Source organism: Dipodomys ordii, unplaced genomic scaffold (genome assembly GCF_000151885.1).
Source record: "Dipodomys ordii isolate 6190 unplaced genomic scaffold, Dord_2.0 Scaffold92, whole genome shotgun sequence".
Classification (NCBI taxonomy): Eukaryota; Metazoa; Chordata; class Mammalia; order Rodentia; family Heteromyidae; genus Dipodomys; species Dipodomys ordii.
This window is the reverse complement of record NW_012267308.1, coordinates 4,873,131-4,892,055: the sequence shown is the minus strand read 5'-3', so window position 1 is coordinate 4,892,055 and position 18,925 is coordinate 4,873,131. Positions and strand designations below refer to the sequence as shown.

The 18,925-nt window shown below is 54.5% G+C and overlaps 2 protein-coding genes across 6 annotated transcripts in view; one reads left to right on the top strand and one right to left on the bottom strand.

Annotated features, from left to right (window-relative positions):
• The first annotated feature begins 5 nt into the window (after positions 1-5).
• On the top strand, positions 6-13,709 carry Dpf1 (D4, zinc and double PHD fingers family 1). Of its 5 annotated transcripts, none has more exons than XM_013026308.1 (12): positions 6-36; positions 5,955-6,115; positions 6,205-6,312; positions 7,598-7,725; positions 8,262-8,351; positions 9,660-9,738; positions 9,934-10,065; positions 10,968-11,018; positions 11,108-11,227; positions 12,418-12,530; positions 13,064-13,145; positions 13,269-13,339. In XM_013026308.1, the coding sequence occupies exons 2-12, from the start codon at positions 6,091-6,093 to the stop codon at positions 13,337-13,339; spliced, it is 999 nt and encodes a 332-aa protein (XP_012881762.1). In that variant the 5' UTR covers positions 6-36; positions 5,955-6,090. The 5 variants fall into 5 exon arrangements, with proteins under 5 accessions (XP_012881762.1, XP_012881765.1, XP_012881763.1 ...); XM_013026311.1 differs by having other exon boundaries at positions 7-36; positions 5,960-6,115; positions 13,269-13,709; XM_013026309.1 differs by lacking the exon at positions 6-36 and adding an exon at positions 4,431-4,561.
• A 2,879-nt stretch (positions 13,710-16,588) lies between these two features.
• Sipa1l3 (signal-induced proliferation-associated 1 like 3) overlaps positions 16,589-18,925 on the bottom strand; it is a 60,467-nt gene continuing 58,130 nt past the window's right edge. Inside the window, exon 21 of the mRNA XM_013026190.1 lies at positions 16,589-18,552. Coding sequence (XP_012881644.1) covers positions 18,412-18,552 — 141 coding nt within the window. The 3' untranslated portion in view covers positions 16,589-18,411. The remainder of the gene's footprint in view (positions 18,553-18,925) is intronic.

Genomic DNA, 18,925 nt, shown 5'->3' with positions numbered 1-18,925 from the left:
GGCCATGGCTACCGCCATTCAGAACCCGCTCAAGTCGTGAGTGTCCCCGCCGTCCCCGCCCCCTCGCGGGACCCCCCCCCGTCCTCCTCCAGGAGCCCTTCCCCCGCCCTACCAGGGGCCGGACCCGCGGAGCGTAGTTGAATGGAGGGGGGGTCCCCAGTGCGCTCCCCCCAAGCCCCTAGGGAGGGAGGGGCTCCCCGACCCCCTTGTTCGGCACCTCCCCGGGGTTAGGGACGGCGCCCTGCCGGGGTCGCGGGGGCGACTCTTCTTTGTCGCTGTCAGTGAAGGAATGTGGGCGCGGGCTGTGGGGGGAGGTGGGCATCGTTTCCTCACCCAGAGTGGGGGTAGCGGCTTCCCTCTCTCTCCTCCCTGATGACTTGGGGGTGCGAGCGCCCGCGCCTAAGTCTGGACCTCGGTCCTCTTGGGTTTCCATCACCTTCTTTGCCCCTCATCAAACCACCTTTCTCTCGTCGCCTTTCCTTTTCTCTGAAGGACCCCCCCACCCCGCAACCCGTGGCACCCACGGGGAGGAAGCAAAGCCAGGAGGGGTGTCTTCTGTTGAATCCCTGATGCGTCCCCCCCCTTTTCCCTCTCTGGTCTCCAGGACCTAGAAGCCTCCCCCCACCCCATGCCTGGGTCAGCTCTCTCTGTCTCCTCTCACAGACATCTATGGGGAGCACCTCTTATCCCCTGGGGCTTTGGGTGGGGGTGCGGGGAGCGCCCTAAAGTCTCCGGGGATTCCCTCCCTTTCTCCTTATCCCCGACTCGGCTTCCTCTCCGGCCCAGTAGCTGGCAACTCAGACGCTTGGGTCCACGGAAACCCCTCCTTCCCTTCCCTCCCCTTGTCCCTGCCACCCCCTGGCTATCTCCTCCTCTCTCCTCCCCTCCTTCTCCGTCTTCCTTCCTCGGGATCCGGGACTCCCGGGTCCCAGCGCTCCCCACCCCCTCTCCCCGGCGGGGACAGCGGGCTCCGAGTGACAGGCACCCGGCTTCTCCCGCCCTCTCTCCCGCAGGCGTGCGCGGTCCTCCCCTCCCCCTCCTCCCTGGCGCCCGCAGAGGAGGGGGGCGCGCGCCTGCGGAGCTGCACAAAGGGGCCCGCACGACCCCCCCCTTGTCTCCCACCCCCGTGCTCCCACAACCTTGACCTTGGGCATCTAAGTGCTGAGTGTGTGGGTGGGGAGTAACAGGGTGGAAGGAGGGCGTCCCCCACCCACTTACCTAGGAAAAGGGCTGGGTCTGCACCAAAGCGCCCCCCATCACTTCTGGTCCTGGAATGGGGGTGGGGTGGGGGTGGGAGAAGCGGGTGGGCGGGGCAGGGATTTATAGGCACAGGCCTACACAGGTAGGCAGAGGGTAGGGAGCCAGTGTCTGGTGGTCTAGGTCAGTGTGTGTGTGGCCTCTCTTCTATGTCACCCTAAGTCACACACATGGATAGAGGTTTTGTTTGTGGGGGACACCCTCAAACTGGGGGCAGTGGTACCCTAAGCCTGTTGATAGAGCTGCAGAAATTTCGTCAGTGTGATTTCTGCTCAGACCCCTTGGAGTTATAGTGTGCCCACTGCAGAGATTTGGCTGCTAAAGGTAGGGGGTACAGGAGGGCCACTGACTCTCCTTGCATCTATGGGGTCTGCAAGAGTGGAGGTGGAGACTCAAGTGTCCCTAAAGAATGCCAATCCTAGCTACTCTGGGTGTTGAGATCTGAGGATCATGGTTCAAAGCCAGCTCCCTGCAGGACAGTCCATGAGACTCCCAGTTCATCCCCCAAAAGCCAGCTATAGAGCTGTGGCTCAAGTGGTGGAGTGCCAGCCTTGGGACAGCACCCAGGTCCTGAGTTCAAGCCCCAGTATGGTACATGTGTGTGTGTGCATGTATGTGTGTGTGCACTGGAGTTGAATCTCTTTGCAGTGGGAGCCAGGAGATGAAAACCTCAGCTTGAACCATTAATTCTGCAGCTCTGAGTCTCAGTGTTACTGTCTGTGCATTGGGGAGAATAAGTAGAGCTTCAAGAGGCATCTTTGTAAAAACCCTTTAGAGATTGGCCCTGAGCAAGAGTATAAATATATAAAAAATTTTTTGTTGGTCCTATGGCTTAAATTCACCGCCTAAGTACTGTCCCTGAGCTCTGTTTGCTTAAGGATAGTACTCTACCCCTGAGCCACAGCACCACTTCCGATTTTCTGGTGGTTCATTGGAGAAAGGAGTCTCACGGACTTTCCTGCTCAGGCTGGCTTTGTACAATGATCCTCAGATCTCAGCCTCCTGAGTAACTAGGATTACAGGTGTGAGCCACTGTTGCCCAGCTTCAAAAGTATAAATGTTTGATTAATAAATACTTATTTCTTTTAGGGGACAGCACCCATGGCATAGGGTTTGGGGACAGGCATATTGTCGAATATTCTAGGAAGGGGAGAGGACTGGAAGGTCAAGTTCATAGGACAGTGTGTGAAGGTGATGGTCAGGGAGCAAGAAAGAGAGCTCTCTCAGGTTGGGAGCCCTGGTTACTGCTGGCTGGAATTGTCATTGTGCTCCTTTCAGAGGTTGAGCAGGGGTGAGTTGGAGGGTTTGAGGCAGAGATGTGGAGAGCAAGTGCAAAAAGGTGTGTTGGGGATCTGGAGAATGATAGAGGCGAGTGGAAGATGGCGAAGGCACAATCAGGGCTGAATCGTTTGATCTGAGGGCAGTGTTTACTGTGGTTAAGGTGGGCTGGCTTTTACAGGGACCTGGAGACCAGAAAGCAAAGGGGTACCAGAGATCCTCAACTCCCTTGTCACCACGGTGTTCTGGAAAGGAATTGAACACCCGATTTAGGAAGGGAGAAGGACAAGCCAAGGCTTGAGATGGCTTAGATGTGAAGTGGGGGTGGGGGTGCTGTGGATGGAGTAGGTTTGTGTGTGTGTGTGTGTGCGTGTGAAGTGAAACAATAAACGTGGGGTGCCTCAAGTGGGTCTCAAAAGGGCGCCAGTCCATGGAGCGCCCCCTGGTGGACAAGGGAGTATTTGTGGGTGTTCATTTCAACACTCCAACCAGTGTCACTTCAAGAGAGTGAGGCGGTGTGTGTACTCAGTGGGTCAGCTTGTTCTCTGGGGATCCCTTGGGATAGAGTCTGTGGGAGATGAGGTAAGTCTTCCATCTTCCATGGAGAACTGTGAGCTTTAAAGATCACCCAGGATAGGCCGAGAATGTGGCTTAGTGGTAGAGTGCTTGCATGCTAGCATGAAGCTCTGGGTTCAATTCCTCAGTACCACATATATAGAAAAAGCTGGAAGTGGTGCTGTGGCTCAAGTGGTAGAGTGACATCTTTGAGCACTCAGAGACAGTGCCCAGGCCCTGAATTCAAGCCCCAGGGGGAAAAAAATCACCCAGGACAAATAACTTTAAGAACGGTTCACAGTGCCTCTGATTTTTCATCTAGAAATGGTGTAATGGTTTTACCCTGGAGAGAACTGTCTCACACATTTGATGGCTGCTCCACATTCATACACAGACACTTACTGAACATTTACTGTATGCATGCATTTTTTGGGGGGGGCGGCAGGCCTGGGGCTTGAACTCAGAGCCTGGGTGCTGTCCCTGAGCTTCCCCCTCCCTTCAAGTCTTGAACTCTACCACTTTAGCCACAAGCACAACTTGTGGCTTTTTAGTGAGTAATTAGAGAGAACAGTTTCTTTTCCTGCCAGTAATCCTAACTACTGAGAAGGTTGAGATCTGAGGATTGAGATTGGAAGCCAGCGTGGGTAAGGAAAGTCTATGAGACTCTTCTCTCCAATTAACCACCAAAGAGCCATAAGTGGTGGTGTGGTTCAAATGATTGAGCGTCAGTCTTGAGCAATAAAAAGCTCAAGGACAGTGCTCAGGCCCTTAGTTCAAGCTCCAGTACCAGCACAAAACAAAACTAAGCCCTATCGAGTTTATTGATCAGCTATTACTTGGCTGGAGATACTTAGGGCGTCTGGAATACCTGCTTTACCACTGAGCTGTGCCCCCAGCCCGTGCCCGGTCAATGAGACATCATCTTTTTTTTTTTTTTTTTTTTTGAGAGGGTTTGGGGGTGGGGAAGGATGGAGCCAGTGATCCAGGTGTCTGCACCCTGCTGGCTCCTTGGTGAGAAGTGTGGGTGGACACTTAGCTGTAAGATGTCTTGAGTCTCTTGGTGTTTGCGTGTGTAGCGTCCAGCAGGGGTGCAGGTGTGGGAGTGTGTGTAATCTGCCACGTGGGGGTTGTGTGCCAGGCCGGGCGTGCATGCATGCGTTGTGTGCACGTGGGACGAAGGATGCACGCGTAAGTGACAGCGTGCTCTCTCATTCCCCCCTCCCCCGCGCCGGGGGTGGGGGGGGCCGAGGAGGTGCGTGGGCCTCCGCCTGAGACTACCACTCCCGGCATGACCCGGGCGCCCCGCCCCACCTCTCTGATTGGCTGACATCCGCGTGCTCCCGCCCCCCGGGAATGAATGGATGGGCGGCCTCAGCGCCCGCCCGACCGCTGGGAGGACCGACCCGGCGGGGACCTGCTGGGGGCAGGACCCGGGGAGCAAGATGGCCACGGTCATCCCGGGCCCCCTGAGGTGGTGCGGGCCGGCGCGGGGCGGGGCGGGGGAGGGCGCGCAGCCGGGCCTGCACGGGCACGAGCGTGTGTGTGTGTGTGTGTGTGTGTGTGTGTGTGTGTGTGTGTGTGTGGCGGCTGGGGGGTGTCAGGGGGACTGTCACCGTGTGCAGGGGTGCGAGTGTGCGGGATCGGGGGTCTCTCGCTAGAATGGTGTTCGATGCGCTGCTCCTGGAGGGGTGGAAGTCATGGGGGAGGTGGAGAAGAGGATCTGGATTTCTTTTGGGGGGAGGAGGGGGGGGAGGATGACCCCCCCCTCCTCCCCCTCCTGTGACCCCTGGTTTGGGGAGAGGTGAAAATCTGAGGATGCCAAGGCCTTGGCAAACTCGTACGGAGTGTTCACTACCTTTGTCTTGGGGTGTAGAATGTGGGTGCGTGTGTGACTTATTTTGCTCATGTGGCTATGTATATGATTTCTTTTATTGTACAACTACATATCTTTGGATATTTGGGGCCCACATGTCCGGTGGGAACTATGCCGTGTTTGGCTTGGATTCTGTCTTTGGATAGGCATGTGTTTCTGGTGCAAAGGTTTGTGTGAATCTGGGTGGATCCTAATTTTCTTGTTGTATAGGTGTGAATCTGTGTGTATTTTAGGTACTTTTTTTTACACGTATTTTTGTCTCTTTGTACATGTGTGCCTCTACTTGTGTGAATCTGTGTGATTTCTTTGTATTGTGGGGCTGGAGCTTTTTGATGGGGTTGGTTTGTGTTATGGCTTTGGGTCTGTGTGTAAGTGCTTATGTGAGTAATTGTCTTCTGACAATTGTGTGCGTGTCTTTGCATATGTGTGGTGGGATCTACTTTCACGTTGTGGGTCTTTGTAGGTGATTTGTTTATATTGTGTGTCTTTGGCTATGTAAGGTATATTGTGCGTAGATATGTGTGGTCTCTCTGTAGTATGTAGCTTGGGGTTTTTGTATTTTTTTTTCTGGAGATATTTGTGTGTGCATAGGTGTGAGATTTGTCTGCTTCTCCTTTGTGAGCATTGGGGTAAGTTTCTCTTTGTGTGTGAATTCCGTATGACCATGTGCGGTTTGTTTGTGTTGTGTGTTTGGATACGTGCAGTGTGGGTGAGTCTCCCTGTGTTTTTGTCCCTGTCTGTATTGTGTTTATCCACTTCTTAGCTGGAGGCCTCTTCAGTCCCAGATTAGGGTCCCCTCCCCCTCCCCAGGGTCCAGGAGGGAACCACTGGGATGGGAAGAGGTGAAGTTGGAAGGGGTGGGGGCGGGGCGGGGTGTCCGGCCATCCATTTCCAATCAGCTGGAGCCAGCCGTTGGGGCCAGGGATGGGGTGCTGGGACTCGGGGCCACCCTTGCTGACAGGCGCCTGCCTGCTGCTCGCTCGCCCCGTAGCCTAGGCGAGGACTTCTACCGTGAGGCCATCGAGCACTGCCGCAGCTACAACGCGCGCCTGTGCGCCGAGCGCAGCCTGCGCCTGCCCTTCCTCGACTCGCAGACCGGCGTTGCTCAGAACAACTGCTACATCTGGATGGAGAAGACCCACCGCGGGCCAGGTACCGGCGGCCAGGAGGGCGGGGCGGGGCCGGCGGGGCAGGGCGGGGCCGGCCTCCCTGGCTGAGATCTTACCCTCTTCTCTCTCTAGGTTTGGCCCCAGGACAGATCTATACTTATCCTGCCCGCTGTTGGCGAAAGAAGCGGAGACTCAACATCCTGGAGGACCCCAGACTCAGGCCCTGCGAGTACAAGATCGGTGGGTGGAGCTTATGAGTGCACATCTTCATCCTAAGTGTCCCACGGCCTGCTCTCTGCCCAGCCTGAGTGTTTTGGGTATATTTCAGAGCTCCCACAGCTTTGAGTCCCAGAGCTTCAGCTGTGTCTCCTCCATGGGCCCAGGGGACTGGGGCACATTGTGGTACCTGTCAGGCATGTCTAGGTATATGAAGTCTCTATCTGTGACCCTCCCCAGTGAGCTGGGGTGCATTTGTATCTGGCTGTACTTCTTTTTGTGGGTACTCTGATTATTTCCCTCCCTGAGTGTGTTTGGATATTAAAAGTGTCTGGTTGTAACTCTTCCTGTCTGAAGAGAAATTGGTCAGTCTGTGCCTCTTGATGTTTCCCAGTGTATTTTTTCTTGTGTGTATCTGGTTGGCCCATCTGAGAATCCAGTTGTTCTGGGGCATGACTGAGTACCTGTGCACAGCTGGCTGTCTCTTCCTGTGGGAATCTGGACATGTTAGAGTGTCTGGGAGAGTCTTGCCATTTGTGTGTACATTCAGTGTGTTTCTGTGTGCTAGATCAGCATGGGTGGACTTAGTGCTTCTTGCATGTGTCCAGCAAAATCAGAGTCCAGCAAAATCAGAGACATAGGCTTCTTGTCTTCCACTATCCAAGACTGAGGGACTGTGTTATATCTGGGAAGCAGTGGAGTGCTCACCTGTCTATCTTTGTCTCTCCTCCTGTGCATAGTTTGTGTCTGATCAGTGCTTTCTGGGGATGTGTGTGTGTGTGTGTGTAGATGTTTGTGTGGCCTGGCTGTGCCTTCCTCGTATAGGTCTCGATATCACAGTAGGCCTAGTGGTCTCCCTCAGAGAATCTCTCAGTGTATCCCAGTCTGGATAAGCCTCTCCCAGGTATGGCCAAGAGTCTGGCTGGATCTCCTCTGAGTGTGTAGTGTCTCTGAGGACTGGTGTTGTGTCTTCCTTTGACTGTCTGTCTTGCATGTTCCTTGTGGATGTCCACATGTCCCATTTAAGTATCCATATCTACTCCCTTGGGTCTGGCTGCCCCCCCTTCTGTGGCTCTAGGGTTTATGAGGGTTTAGGTGTGTCTAGGGCTTTGGTCATGTCTCCTCCTGAGTGTGTCCCAGTGGGGGTGAGGGTGTGGCTGTGTCTCTCCAGGATCTGGGCATCCTTCCAGGGTATGTGATGGAATCCTTGCTTTGGTTGCTGACCAAGTGTGGGGAGGCCTCTTCCCTCCCACAAAGAGTGTGGTCCCCAACCTTGACCTGCCCCCTTATCCCTACCATTTGTCCCCAGATTGTGAGGCACCATTGAAGAAAGAGGGTGGTCTCCCGGAAGGGCCAGTCCTCGAGGCTCTGCTGTGTGCTGAGACTGGGGAGAAGAAGGTGGAGCTGAAGGAGGAGGAGACTATTATGGACTGTCAGGTAGATTCTTCCCTCCCACCACCCCCTGCAACCCCTAACCCAGCTGCAGATCCTCCTCTCACCCCCACAAGCAGCTACCTGCGGCTACTCCACATCCCTCCAGCCCTTAAGCCTTCCTGGTTCCTTAAGGCCTTCAGGTATACTGAGTCTCCATCTTCCCAGACCTCCTCCTCCTCTCATTGGAAGATACCCCTCCTCCCACCAACCTGCATTCCCTCCCTAGCCTGTACCAGATCAGTACCCCCATCATTCTTTCTCTCTCTCTTTCTTTCTTTCTTCCTTCCTTCCTTTCGTCGGTCGTGGGGGCTGAACTCTGGGCCTGGGTGCTGTCCCTCAGCTCTTCAGCTCAAGGCTAGCACTCTACCACTTGAGCTACACACCACTTCTGGCTTTTATCTGCTTATGTGGTGCTGAGGAATTGAACCCAGGGCCTCATGCATGCGAGGCAAGCACTCTACCACTGAGCCAACTTCTCATCACTCCCCCCCCCCCCCGCATCTTTCTGACCTCTCAATCTTCCTTTTCCTGGGGTCCAGAAACAGCAGTTGCTGGAGTTTCCGCATGATCTTGAGGTGGAAGACTTGGAGGATGACATTCCTAGGAGGAAGAACAGGGCCAAAGGAAAGGTATCCCCAAAGCTGCTCACCCCTCCCCTCAGGGACTGTACCCCTAAAGCTGCTCACCTCTCCTCTCAGAGACTGCTCATACTTCCTAGGCATGTGCCACAGGTCTGACCATATTTCACTCTCAGAACAGCCTGAATAGGGAGGAGATCCAGGCTGACATGGATTAAACCATTTGTAAAATAGGAAATTGTGTAGTGGATTAGAACTATTTTTACCACCACCTCCCCCAGACCCTGGGGTCTAGGGCTTGAAATCAGGGCCTTGCGTTCTTGTTTGGCTTTTTTTTTTTTTTTTGGTCAGTTGTGGGGCTTGAACTTTGTGTCTAGGCGCCGTCCCTCAGCTCTACAGCTCAAGGCTAGCACTCTGCCACTTGAGCCACAGTGCCACTTCCAGTTTTCTGAGTGGTTCATTGGAGATAAGAGTCTCACAGGCTTTCCTGCCTGGGCTGGCTTTGAACCGTGATCCTCAGATCTCAGCCTCCTGAGGAGCTAGGATCACAGGAGTGAGCCACCAGCGCCCGGCTCTTGCTTGGCTTTTTTCCCCCTCTCATAGCTAGTGCTCTACCAGTTGAGCCACATTTTCAGGCTAGCATTTTGCTTGTTAATTGGAGATGGAGTCTTTATAGACTATTCTGTCCGGGCTGGCTTTGAACCACAATCCTCAAATCTCAACCTCTTGAGTAGGATTACAGGCGTGAGCCACTCACTCCCAGCAACTAGAACGATCTCATGGCTATCTCAGAGAGGTTTAACACTCTATAGCTAGGAAGAATAAATTGCTTGGTGGAGGAGCAGGAATACTATTACGATTACTATAATTTTTGCTGTGCTAGGGCTTAGACCCTCAGCTTGCTAAGCAAGCATTCTATCACTGAGCAATACTATCAGCACCCTCAAATCAAATATTTGTGTTATTTTTCTTCCTCCTCCAAATTTGTTTTTATTATGATAAAGGTTATATACAGAGGGGTTACAGTTACATAGTCAGGTAATGAGTACCTTTGTTTTTGGACAATGTCACCCCTTCCCTGTCTCCCAGTTTTTCCCTCCCGTCCCCTTTGTGTGTGTGTGTGTGTGTGTGTGTGTGTGTAACTTAAGTTGAAGTCCAAATGATGAAGCCCCATGGGTGGTGTACACCTGTGATCCCACTTCAGGAGGCTGAGACAGGAGGATCTCAAGTTGCATGGCAGCTTGGGTTATGTAGTGCTACCCTTCCTTAAAAAAGAAAAAAAAGAAAAATTCAAGTTCAGATGGTGACAACTTGGTTTTCTGGGTCTCTCACTTATGCCCATTCTCCTGTGTCCTGCAGGCATACGGCATCGGGGGTCTCCGGAAACGCCAGGACACTGCTTCCTTGGAGGACCGAGACAAGCCGTATGTCTGTGATAGTGAGTCCTTCTGCAGAGGGGGAAAGAGAGAGTGGGGCCCAGAGTCCTCTCCCCTGATGGCTCTCCCCCCTCTGTCCTGGCCTTGGGTGGGTGTGTATGTTTAGGTCTTGGGCAGTGGGGGTGGTGTGATCCTGGAGGCCAGGGTGGAGGCAGCGGCTGAGGAGGCTGACAGCTGCCCGCTCGCTCGTCCTCCAGTCTGTGGGAAGCGGTATAAGAACCGGCCAGGGCTCAGCTACCACTACACCCACACCCACCTGGCTGAGGAGGAGGGGGAGGAGCACGCCGAGCGCCACGCCCTGCCCTTCCACCGGAAAAACAACCACAAACGTGAGCCCAAGGGCCAGGTTGGGGAGGCGAGGGGCCCAGGGATGGTGGAGGGGGGTGCTGAAGAAGCCTGGTGGCGGCTGTGGAGGGGGTGGGGGCACATTAGACATTTCTGGAAAATCTCCAGCTCAGAGGTTCCCTCCCCCACCGACCATAGGGATGCTGGCTCCGGGGTTGCCATGGCAACCAACCATCTCTTCCCTCGCTCCTGGCCCGGGCGTAATATTTCTGGGTCTGATTTATTGTTTCAATTAGAGCTTGGGGAGGGGGTGATAGATGACTCCCCTCCCTCCCTGAGCCTCCCTTTCTCCCTTTTCTGCTGTGCTTTTGGCTAAGGGGCTAAAGGGTCGGGTTGGTGGCCCAGGAGCCCTTGGCACCCACCCGTGTTCAGCCCACAGCATGCCAGCTGGGTGATGGGGGAGGGGAGCTGACTTCCGTCCATCTCTTGGAGGCAGAGGGCAGCATCCTCAGATCAGGCCCACCACATATCCGGGCACCTCTGTGCTCTGAGCTTCTCTCCATACTAGGTCTTGGCCAGAAACATCTGCAGAATTTTACCTGGGCGGGGCTTAGCTAGGGGTTGCTGCCTGGCAGATAGGTAGAGTTGTGAGGCAGAGGCAAGGCTGCTCTTCCGAAGCCCGTACTGATTGTCACATTTTTGTATAATAAAAGAGAACATAATCAATTGTACTAAGAGCTGGTGGTCCTCATGAGAATGACGCCCCCCTCCCCAACTCCTTTTTTTTTGTTACTAATCACAGGTCAGGGTAGCTACTCTTTCCACATTCTCCTGGTGCTTGGACTAATAATAGCCCAGCCCCAGGGCCAAGGCTGGGGGAAGGAGGGGCAGGGCAGTTGGAGCCTTGCCTCTGGTGAGAGCCCCTCTCTCTGTCCCCCACCCCCAGAGTTTTACAAAGAATTGGCCTGGGTCCCCGAGGCACAAAGGAAGCACACAGGTAGGGATGCTTCTTTCCACTCCTACTTCAGCAGCCCTTGACTGGGTGGTCCTCCTGCCCTGTGCCCAGCCCTGCCCACTGTCTTTCAGCCAAGAAGGCACCTGACGGCACTGTCATCCCTAATGGCTACTGTGACTTCTGCCTGGGTGGCTCCAAGAAGACGGGGTGTCCCGAGGACCTCATCTCTTGTGCAGACTGTGGCCGATCAGGTGATACCCCCATTGGAGGTGGAGAAGAGGGCCAGAAGTCCAGGCCTGGAGGATGGGGAGGTTGTATGTGGGGAACCAAGGCCCCCATGGCTCAGCTGCTGAGCACTGTAGGAATCCCAGTGGGATTCCCAACTGGGAATGGTGGGACATGGCCATTGTGCCATTGTACGTAGTGACCCATGCTAATCGCGGCACGGACAGTAGTGAGAAGATGGCAGAGGCATTGTGGGTAGGAGACTGAGACCTGGGAGTGCTGGATTGCTACTGCCTGGGTCCTTATTTGCCGAATGGAATGCCATTTCCTATGGTGGTGGCTTCAGCATGGTAAGAAATTTGTGACGGTTGTGGTATCCTGGGTTGTGAGGTCTGCTTCTTGTGGCAGTTAGATAAAATGAAATTGTAGTTGTTAAGGCACTCAGGCAGCAGCTGTGGGGTTGGCTACCATAGGGGATGGCCAGAAGTGTCAGATCTGTGGGTGTCAAGTACTGTGGCAGTGTTGGTGGGTGTTGGGCATCATGGATGACAGCTGTGGGCAGCGACTGTGGGTGTGGGTATCAGGCCCTGTCGGTGGTGTGGGTATCAGGCCCTGTGGGTGATGATGTTGAGGGCAGGCACAGTGGGCACTGAGTGTGGATGGCAGGAGTGGTGGCTCTGGTGTCAGGCACCATGGCTGTAGCTGCAGGTGTCTGCCCTGGGGTACTGAGATGCCAAACCAACTGGTATTATGAGTAGTGTTAGGAACAGTTTCGTTGCTGGGGCATCTTGTGGAATCAAGGTGTGGGGACCCCTGTTGTGCAAGGCAGTTGCCATGGCATTGTGGCTGGGAGAAGGCGGTTGCCACGTGACTGTGGTTAACAGGCGCACTTGGCCATATTCCGTGGTGGGTAATGGAATGTGGCTGCCTCAGCCCGGTGGTTAACAGACTGTGGTTGCCCCGGTGTTGTGGGTGGTAAGACGTGGTTGCCACAGCACTGTGGGTAATGGAATGTGGTTGCCATAGCATTCTGGGGAGCAAAGTGTGGTTGCCATGGCGTCTGGCTAGGAGACTGTGATGGCCAAGGTATAGCTGCTTGCCTGCTGGGCGTCTTGTGTAGGGGTGAAGCTGCTTCTTCCCTAGGGGGGTCAAGTAGCCACCAGAGGCAGGATGATTTCCTCCCCCCGCAACCACAACCCTGCCTCTCGGCCCCCAGGACACCCCTCGTGTTTACAGTTCACGGTGAACATGACAGCTGCTGTGCGGACCTACCGCTGGCAGTGTATTGAGTGCAAGTCCTGCAGCCTATGTGGCACCTCGGAGAATGACGTGAGTGTCCGCCCTGCCTCCCTGGGGCATCCCCAGCCGCCCTCCCTGCCAGCCCCACCAGGAGTCCTCCTCACCTCCCCCACCCCCCGCCCCAGCCCCAGGCAACCAGCAGTAATGCGGAGACTTACTGTTATTAGTGTCCATTACTGGAGTCTGGCACTATTTTGCTCCTCTCCCTGACACTACCCTACCAGATCTATGGATTGCTGCCCTGCTCTCATTTCCACTGCATAGAAGAAAGGAGCTCAGAGAGGGAGAATGGGCTGTCTGAGAAAGGGGAAGAGCCGGGATTCTAACCCATGTCCACAACTCCAGAGCTAGTATCAGGCCCTTAGTGTCACATAGCATTCCAGAGTTACAGAGTGACATGGATGTCTGCTGATCAGGCAGAGGCCATAATGCAGACCCTTTTCAGAGTGCCCCCCCACCCCCCTGCCCAGCACCCTTGGGACCAGGCCCCTTCCCCAGCCCCCCACCCCGGTTTCTGGTGCCCATGCCCCCAGGGTGCCAGCTGGGTGGGTCTCACCCCCCAGGACCAGCTGCTGTTTTGTGACGACTGTGATCGGGGTTACCACATGTACTGCCTGAGTCCCCCCATGGCGGAGCCCCCAGAAGGTGAGGGATGAGGGGGACTCCTGTGGGGGATGGGGTGTTGGGAAGTTGGCTTCCTGGTGGCAGAAGCCATGCACGCTGCTGGGTGGACATGGGCCTGATTTCATCCTCTGGCCACCCTCTCAGGGAGTTGGAGTTGCCACCTCTGCCTGCGGCACTTGAAAGAAAAGGCCTCTGCCTACATCACCCTCACCTAGGCCTGGCTCTGCTTCTCCTGGACCTGGACCTGGACCTGGACCCCTCCGGGTGGTGCTTGCCCTCTGCCTATCAGAGCTCCTCTTTTCCACCTTCATACCCAGCAGCAGGAGGAGGGCGAAGCCTAGAGAGGGCAGGGCTGCCATCCCTTCTGCAGGTGGAATGTTAGCCCTGCAGGCTGGGGCCCAGCACTGCCCCTCTCCCTCGTGCCCTCCTTCCCTTCCCCATCCCTTGGCAAATGGGCACCAGGGGCTTCCACTCCCCTCAAAGCCATACCCCGCCTCTTGGCGGGCACAGGGGGGTAGTGGATGCCAACCTGGGGCATGGACAGAGCCTTTTTCTAAAGAAAAAGACAAAAAGTTAAAAAAAAAAGAAATTAATATATACAAAGAGTCCTATAAGGCCCGGCTGGGTGGAGGTAGAGGGGGTATGGCTGAGCATCTGCTGGGCACCTGACTCTGCCAGCTTCCTGCCTGGCACTCCCCACCCCCGCCCCAATTCTGGAGTTGCAGCTGTTCCACCTCTCCATCTGAGGTGGGCACCGTTCCCCCCCTCATGCCCAGTGGGCAGTGTCCACCCCTCACCCCCCTCCCGGTGCCCATATGGATACTGCATGATGTGAACCATGGTTTTGAACTCTTCCTGCCCCTCCCCTATGCCCACCAGGTGCCTGCCAGGCGGGAGGTGAGTGGCCGGGGAGTCCGGAGGGGCCCCTGCCAGCCAGCACCCGCCCGCTGGAATTAGAAGCACAGACTCTCTACAATGGACTCAATTTTTCCTCCTTCCCAGCCCCCTTCCCACCTGGCCAGGCTGGGCTGCCCCCTACCACCCTCGCCGGCCATTTTGGAGGTAGTGAGGGGGTGTGGTTGTTTCTTGTGGTTGTGTGTGTTCGTTGTTCGGGTTTAAAAAAAAAAAGGGAAGTTGAGACTACAAGTGGGGGAGGGGGAGGTGCTGGGGGAATCTCCCCCCAATCCAGCAGCACCTCCCTCCCTTTGTAAACAAGTCTCCTTTATTGCCTGCCTCTGCTGTGAATTAACTTGTTCTGTGTATTAAACTGGGCCTGACCCCTCTGCCTACGATTGTCTCCTCCTCCAGCCTGATTTGGGGTGTAACCAAGAAGGGGAGCCAGGGCCTCCTTGGAGTAGCAACTGGGCACTGGGTGGACCACCACCTCCTCCAGGCCCTGGTACCACGCCTCCCTCTGGCTTTGTCCCAGCTTCTCTGGACTAGCAGGAAAGAAGAGGGGGATGGGGGATGGGGTGGAGGGGGCTCCCGCCCAGCCAGCTGTGGTTGCCCTGGCAACGGACTGCTGCAGCTGCAGCGGAGGCATAGGGGAGTTGGGAGGGAAGACTGGGGGAAGGGAGGGATGGAAAGAGAGGGATCTGGTGGCCTCTTCCTTGCTGGGGTGGGAGCAGGGGTGTTTGGCTTCAAACAGTGGTAGGGGAAGAGTGGAGAGAAAGATGGCAGAGGAGAGGAGTGCAGGAGGAAGCATCCAGATACGGACTTTAGGAGAGACTGTGATTTGGATATATATTGGGAGGTGGGAGCTAGGGTTAGTATGAGGAAGAATCAGAACACAGATCAGGAGTAAGGATGGCAAGAATCACAAATTTATTGCGAGGATAAGCAAAGGGCAGAGCAGGCAAGAAATAGATGAAGAGAACCCCAGGCAGGCATTCCTGGGGATAAGAGTCAGAAGAGAGGAAAGGAACAGAGGTGGAGATGGAGCAGGAGAGGAAATAACAGTAATAAAAAGTGCAGCCACTATGAGACCAAAGAGAAGGAAATCAATAGGGGTTCGGAGAGAGGGTCCGGCGGGAGAGAGAGCAGAGAGAGAGGGGGAGACAGGAGAGGGAGGGAGGGGAGAGAGAGAGAGAGAGAGAGAGAGAGAGAGAAGGAATGAGGGAGGCCCATGTGGGGAGATGAGTAGGATCCAGGGACAGGCAAATTCTGGGACAAACTAATCAAATGAGGGACACATGGACATTTGGGGAGGGATGACACAAAGAATCTAGGGGAACAGAAAAATCTGCCGAGTGCCAGTCAGACGTGTGGAGGCTGAATGGGGGGGAGGGCCCAAGCTGGGCCAGGAAAACTGGGGCAAGATGAAGGGAAGGTAGGCCAGATCAGGGGCTGGCGTGTGCAAAGGGAATGTGTGTGTGTGTGTGTGTGTGTTGGGGTGTTGGGAGTTGCTGGTGTGTCTCAGGCGCCAGGAGAGGATGTGAGAACAGTTTGTTCCCAGGTTCCCTTCCCGTCCCCCCCCTCCCTTTGCCTCTGTTGGTTGGGGGAAGGGCAAGCTTGAGGATGGGGCCTCCAGGACTGGAGAAAAGAATGGATGGCTCTAGCATGTTGAGCTAGGGGAATAGCTGGGTCTCTTCTGGATGCAGTGCTCTTGGTTTTTTTGGGGGAGAGGTTTGCCTGACGCCCACGTGGGCAGGTACAGAGCTGGGCTTAGCCCAGACAGCTGTGCCCTTCCCCATCACAGGAGCATCACCATCTCCAGCCTCTCTCTTGAGTGGGCACTGTGCCTCCCACTAGCCTGGGGCAGGGGCAGCTTCCGCTCCTAGCCAGACGCGCACCACCAGCCACAGCCCACCAAAGGACCGAAGAGGTAGAGGATGCACATAACCCCTTGTGGGTGGGACAGGACATGCAAATAAACCTGGTGATGAGGAGTGTGGCCTGGCACTAGCTGAGGCTCCAAGAGCTTAAGCTTCAGGACTTGTGGACCCACCAAACATTCTGTACAATCCCTGAGCTCTCTGTGTGCACACACACAGGTCCTGGAGCTTGAACTCAGGGCCTGAGTGCTATTCTTGCTCCAGGTTGGCAGTCTACCACTGGAGCCACAGCACTTCTTTTTTTTTGGTGGTTAATTGGAGATAATAGTCTCATGGTCTTTCCTGCCTGAGTTGGCTTCGAACTACAATCGTCAGATCTCAGCCTCCTGAGTAGCTAGGATTACAGGTGTGAGCTACCAGTGCCCAGAGAAAACCCTGATTTAAAAAAAAGCTGACCTACTCTAAAACCAGCATTTCTTTCTTTGTATATGGGTCTGGCTCCCACCTCTCCTAGGTATAGGACTTAGGAGAATCTTGCTCACTTGAATTTAAGGACATTTTATATGTGCAGGGTCAGATTTCTGTAATTTGGGTTCCAAGAAAAAGTTTGTGAGGCTGACGAGTCAGTTCTTAGGAAAGTGTGTGCTGTCCAGGCAGCCACCCAGCTAGGGAACACACAAGCCATTTCTATGAAACATTTATTTTCCTTTGAAACCTCCAGAAACATGCCAGAAAAATCTCAAGACAGAGATGGAAAGAAGAAAAAAAAAAAGACAATGAATTAAAAAAAAATCCAAATGAAACAAATCAACATGGAAAAAAAAAAGCCTATCTTCAGCCAATGGATATAACACCAACCTCAAATTAAATAACTGGTTTTGCAGAAATTTAAAAAAACAGAAAATGTAAGCAAAAAAAATCATAATTTACACTTGTCAATGTACATGATTACGTCCCCAAAATGATTAGAATGATCTGAAGATGAGGAGACATCTAAAAAAAAAAAAAAAAAAGAGAAAGCAAAAGGCTCCAGGTTTGTCTGAGGAAAGGGGTGGAGGCAGAGTAAGGGAGGGTTGTAGGGGAGAGGGGAGGAGACGTCACAGTAGTTGGCCATGGCTGAGGATGGCTGGGCAGCTGCCTGGTCTCCTACCACCACTGGCAATGTTGGAACTGAGGTTTTGCTCTAGATGCCACCCCTCTGGCCAGCCATGGGTACCCTTTATTCCGGCCCTGTCCTGCTTCTCTGTCTAGGGGTGCAAGTCTGTCAAGAGGCTCTTCCTCAAAGAGAAGGCCTGGTTTTCAGAGGTGGGCCTGGTTGCCTGGCATTGGCTCTGGGCTGCCAACTCCTCCACCTCCCACTGCTCCCCACCTCCAGGGGGGTGGCGGTAGTGGTACATGCTTCAATTCTCAGCTTGAGGTTGGGGGGGGGGAGTCCACAGACCGTGGCCATCCAGACTCGTTCTGGCACAACTCTACATGAAAAAATAAATATATATATAATATATTTTTTTGTTTTTTGTTTTTTTTTTTTAAAGAAGGAAAAAAAAAAAAAGAAGCTCATGTTTCTTGGTGAACAGCGTAGTACCACACGGAGCTGCCCCTTATTGCCTTTTGAAAACTAGCATCTCTGGGGGTTGCACTGGGAGTGCTCCCCGGGGAGCACAGTGAATGTGTCTGGGTGGTGCCCGCTGCGGGGGCTGCAAGACTGGCCCTGGAGCCTTGCAAAGGAAAATGAGAGCAGACAGGAGACAAGGCTGCTTTTCCTCAGCCTGGCCCAAGGCTCCATGGGTGCCTTCTGAGCCCTGAGCTGGTCAGGGCTGGGTATGGGTAGGAGAGAAAAGGCCTGCAGCCCAGGCCCAGGCACTGTGGCCTCTGCTGGGAGGAGCTGATAAGGAAAAGATAGTACAAACAGTCTTGATTGTACAAACCAGAGTTTTTCTCTTGGTGGACTCTGGATACTGGGGTCTCCTCTCTTTATCTGGGGGCCCCAGGAAAATAATTTAAACTCTATGAAAAGTGCTCCTGGCTGCTTTGTGAAAGGGTCGGGGGAAGATGATGGTGTCCATGCTGTTGGGAGCTAGCACACTGGGGACGAAGGAGCCCTGGGCTGTGACCTCTGGGGTGTGGGGAATGAAGGGGGCTCATTTGGTGTCCCACTGTGTTTCTCATGCAGGGAGCATCCCTTGTCCCTCCCGCCGTCCAAGAGCTCCAGCAGCTGGGTCCAAGGACAAGGAAGAGGACTGATGGCCCACAGGCCCACGGGGTGGGGGAGATGGGGGGCAGCTCAGAGGGCCCTGAGACAGGAGCAGAGCTGGTTTCTACCAGCCCTGGTTCCCAAGTCCCTGCAGAGGGCTATGGGCTGGCAGGTGCCAGGGCTCTCTGGCTGGGTGACCCCTCCACTTGCAACCAGGAGCCCAGAGAGGGAGAGAGGAGTCAGGAGCCTGGGCCCAGCCTGCAGGGGAGGCATCATGGCTGGATGAGGGTGTTCGTGGTGCAGGACCTCCCCGGCTGTCTCAGAGTTCCTTTTCCCTACTGAAGAGCTCAGCAAACTTGCGAAGCTGCTCGCTGGCGGCCTGCGACTCCTCCTGCAGCCGCTGGTTGTTCTGCCGAAGGCTGGCCACCTCTGACTGCAGTACCACCTTGTCCTGCTTCTCCTGTGACAGTAGGAGGGTGGGGTCAGACACACTGGCCTGGTAGTCTTCCTCAGGCTGGGCCTGGGACAGCCAAGGCCTCTCTGGATTCGAATCTCAGTTCTGCTTCCACAACTGAGTGACTAAGTTACTTCATGTCACTGGGTCTCATCCCTCAATTCTGACATGGGTCATGCAGAAGGGTCCCGAGGTCCCCTATGTAAAGGTCTTAGAACACAGGCCCATTAAGATTTTTTTTTTTTTTGGTTTTGAACTCTGGGCCTGGGTGCTATCCCTCAGCTCTTCAGGTTAAGGCTAGCGCTCTACCACTTGAGCCACAGTGCTACTTCCAGTTTTCTGGTGGTTAACTGGAGATGAGTATCATGGACTTTCCTGC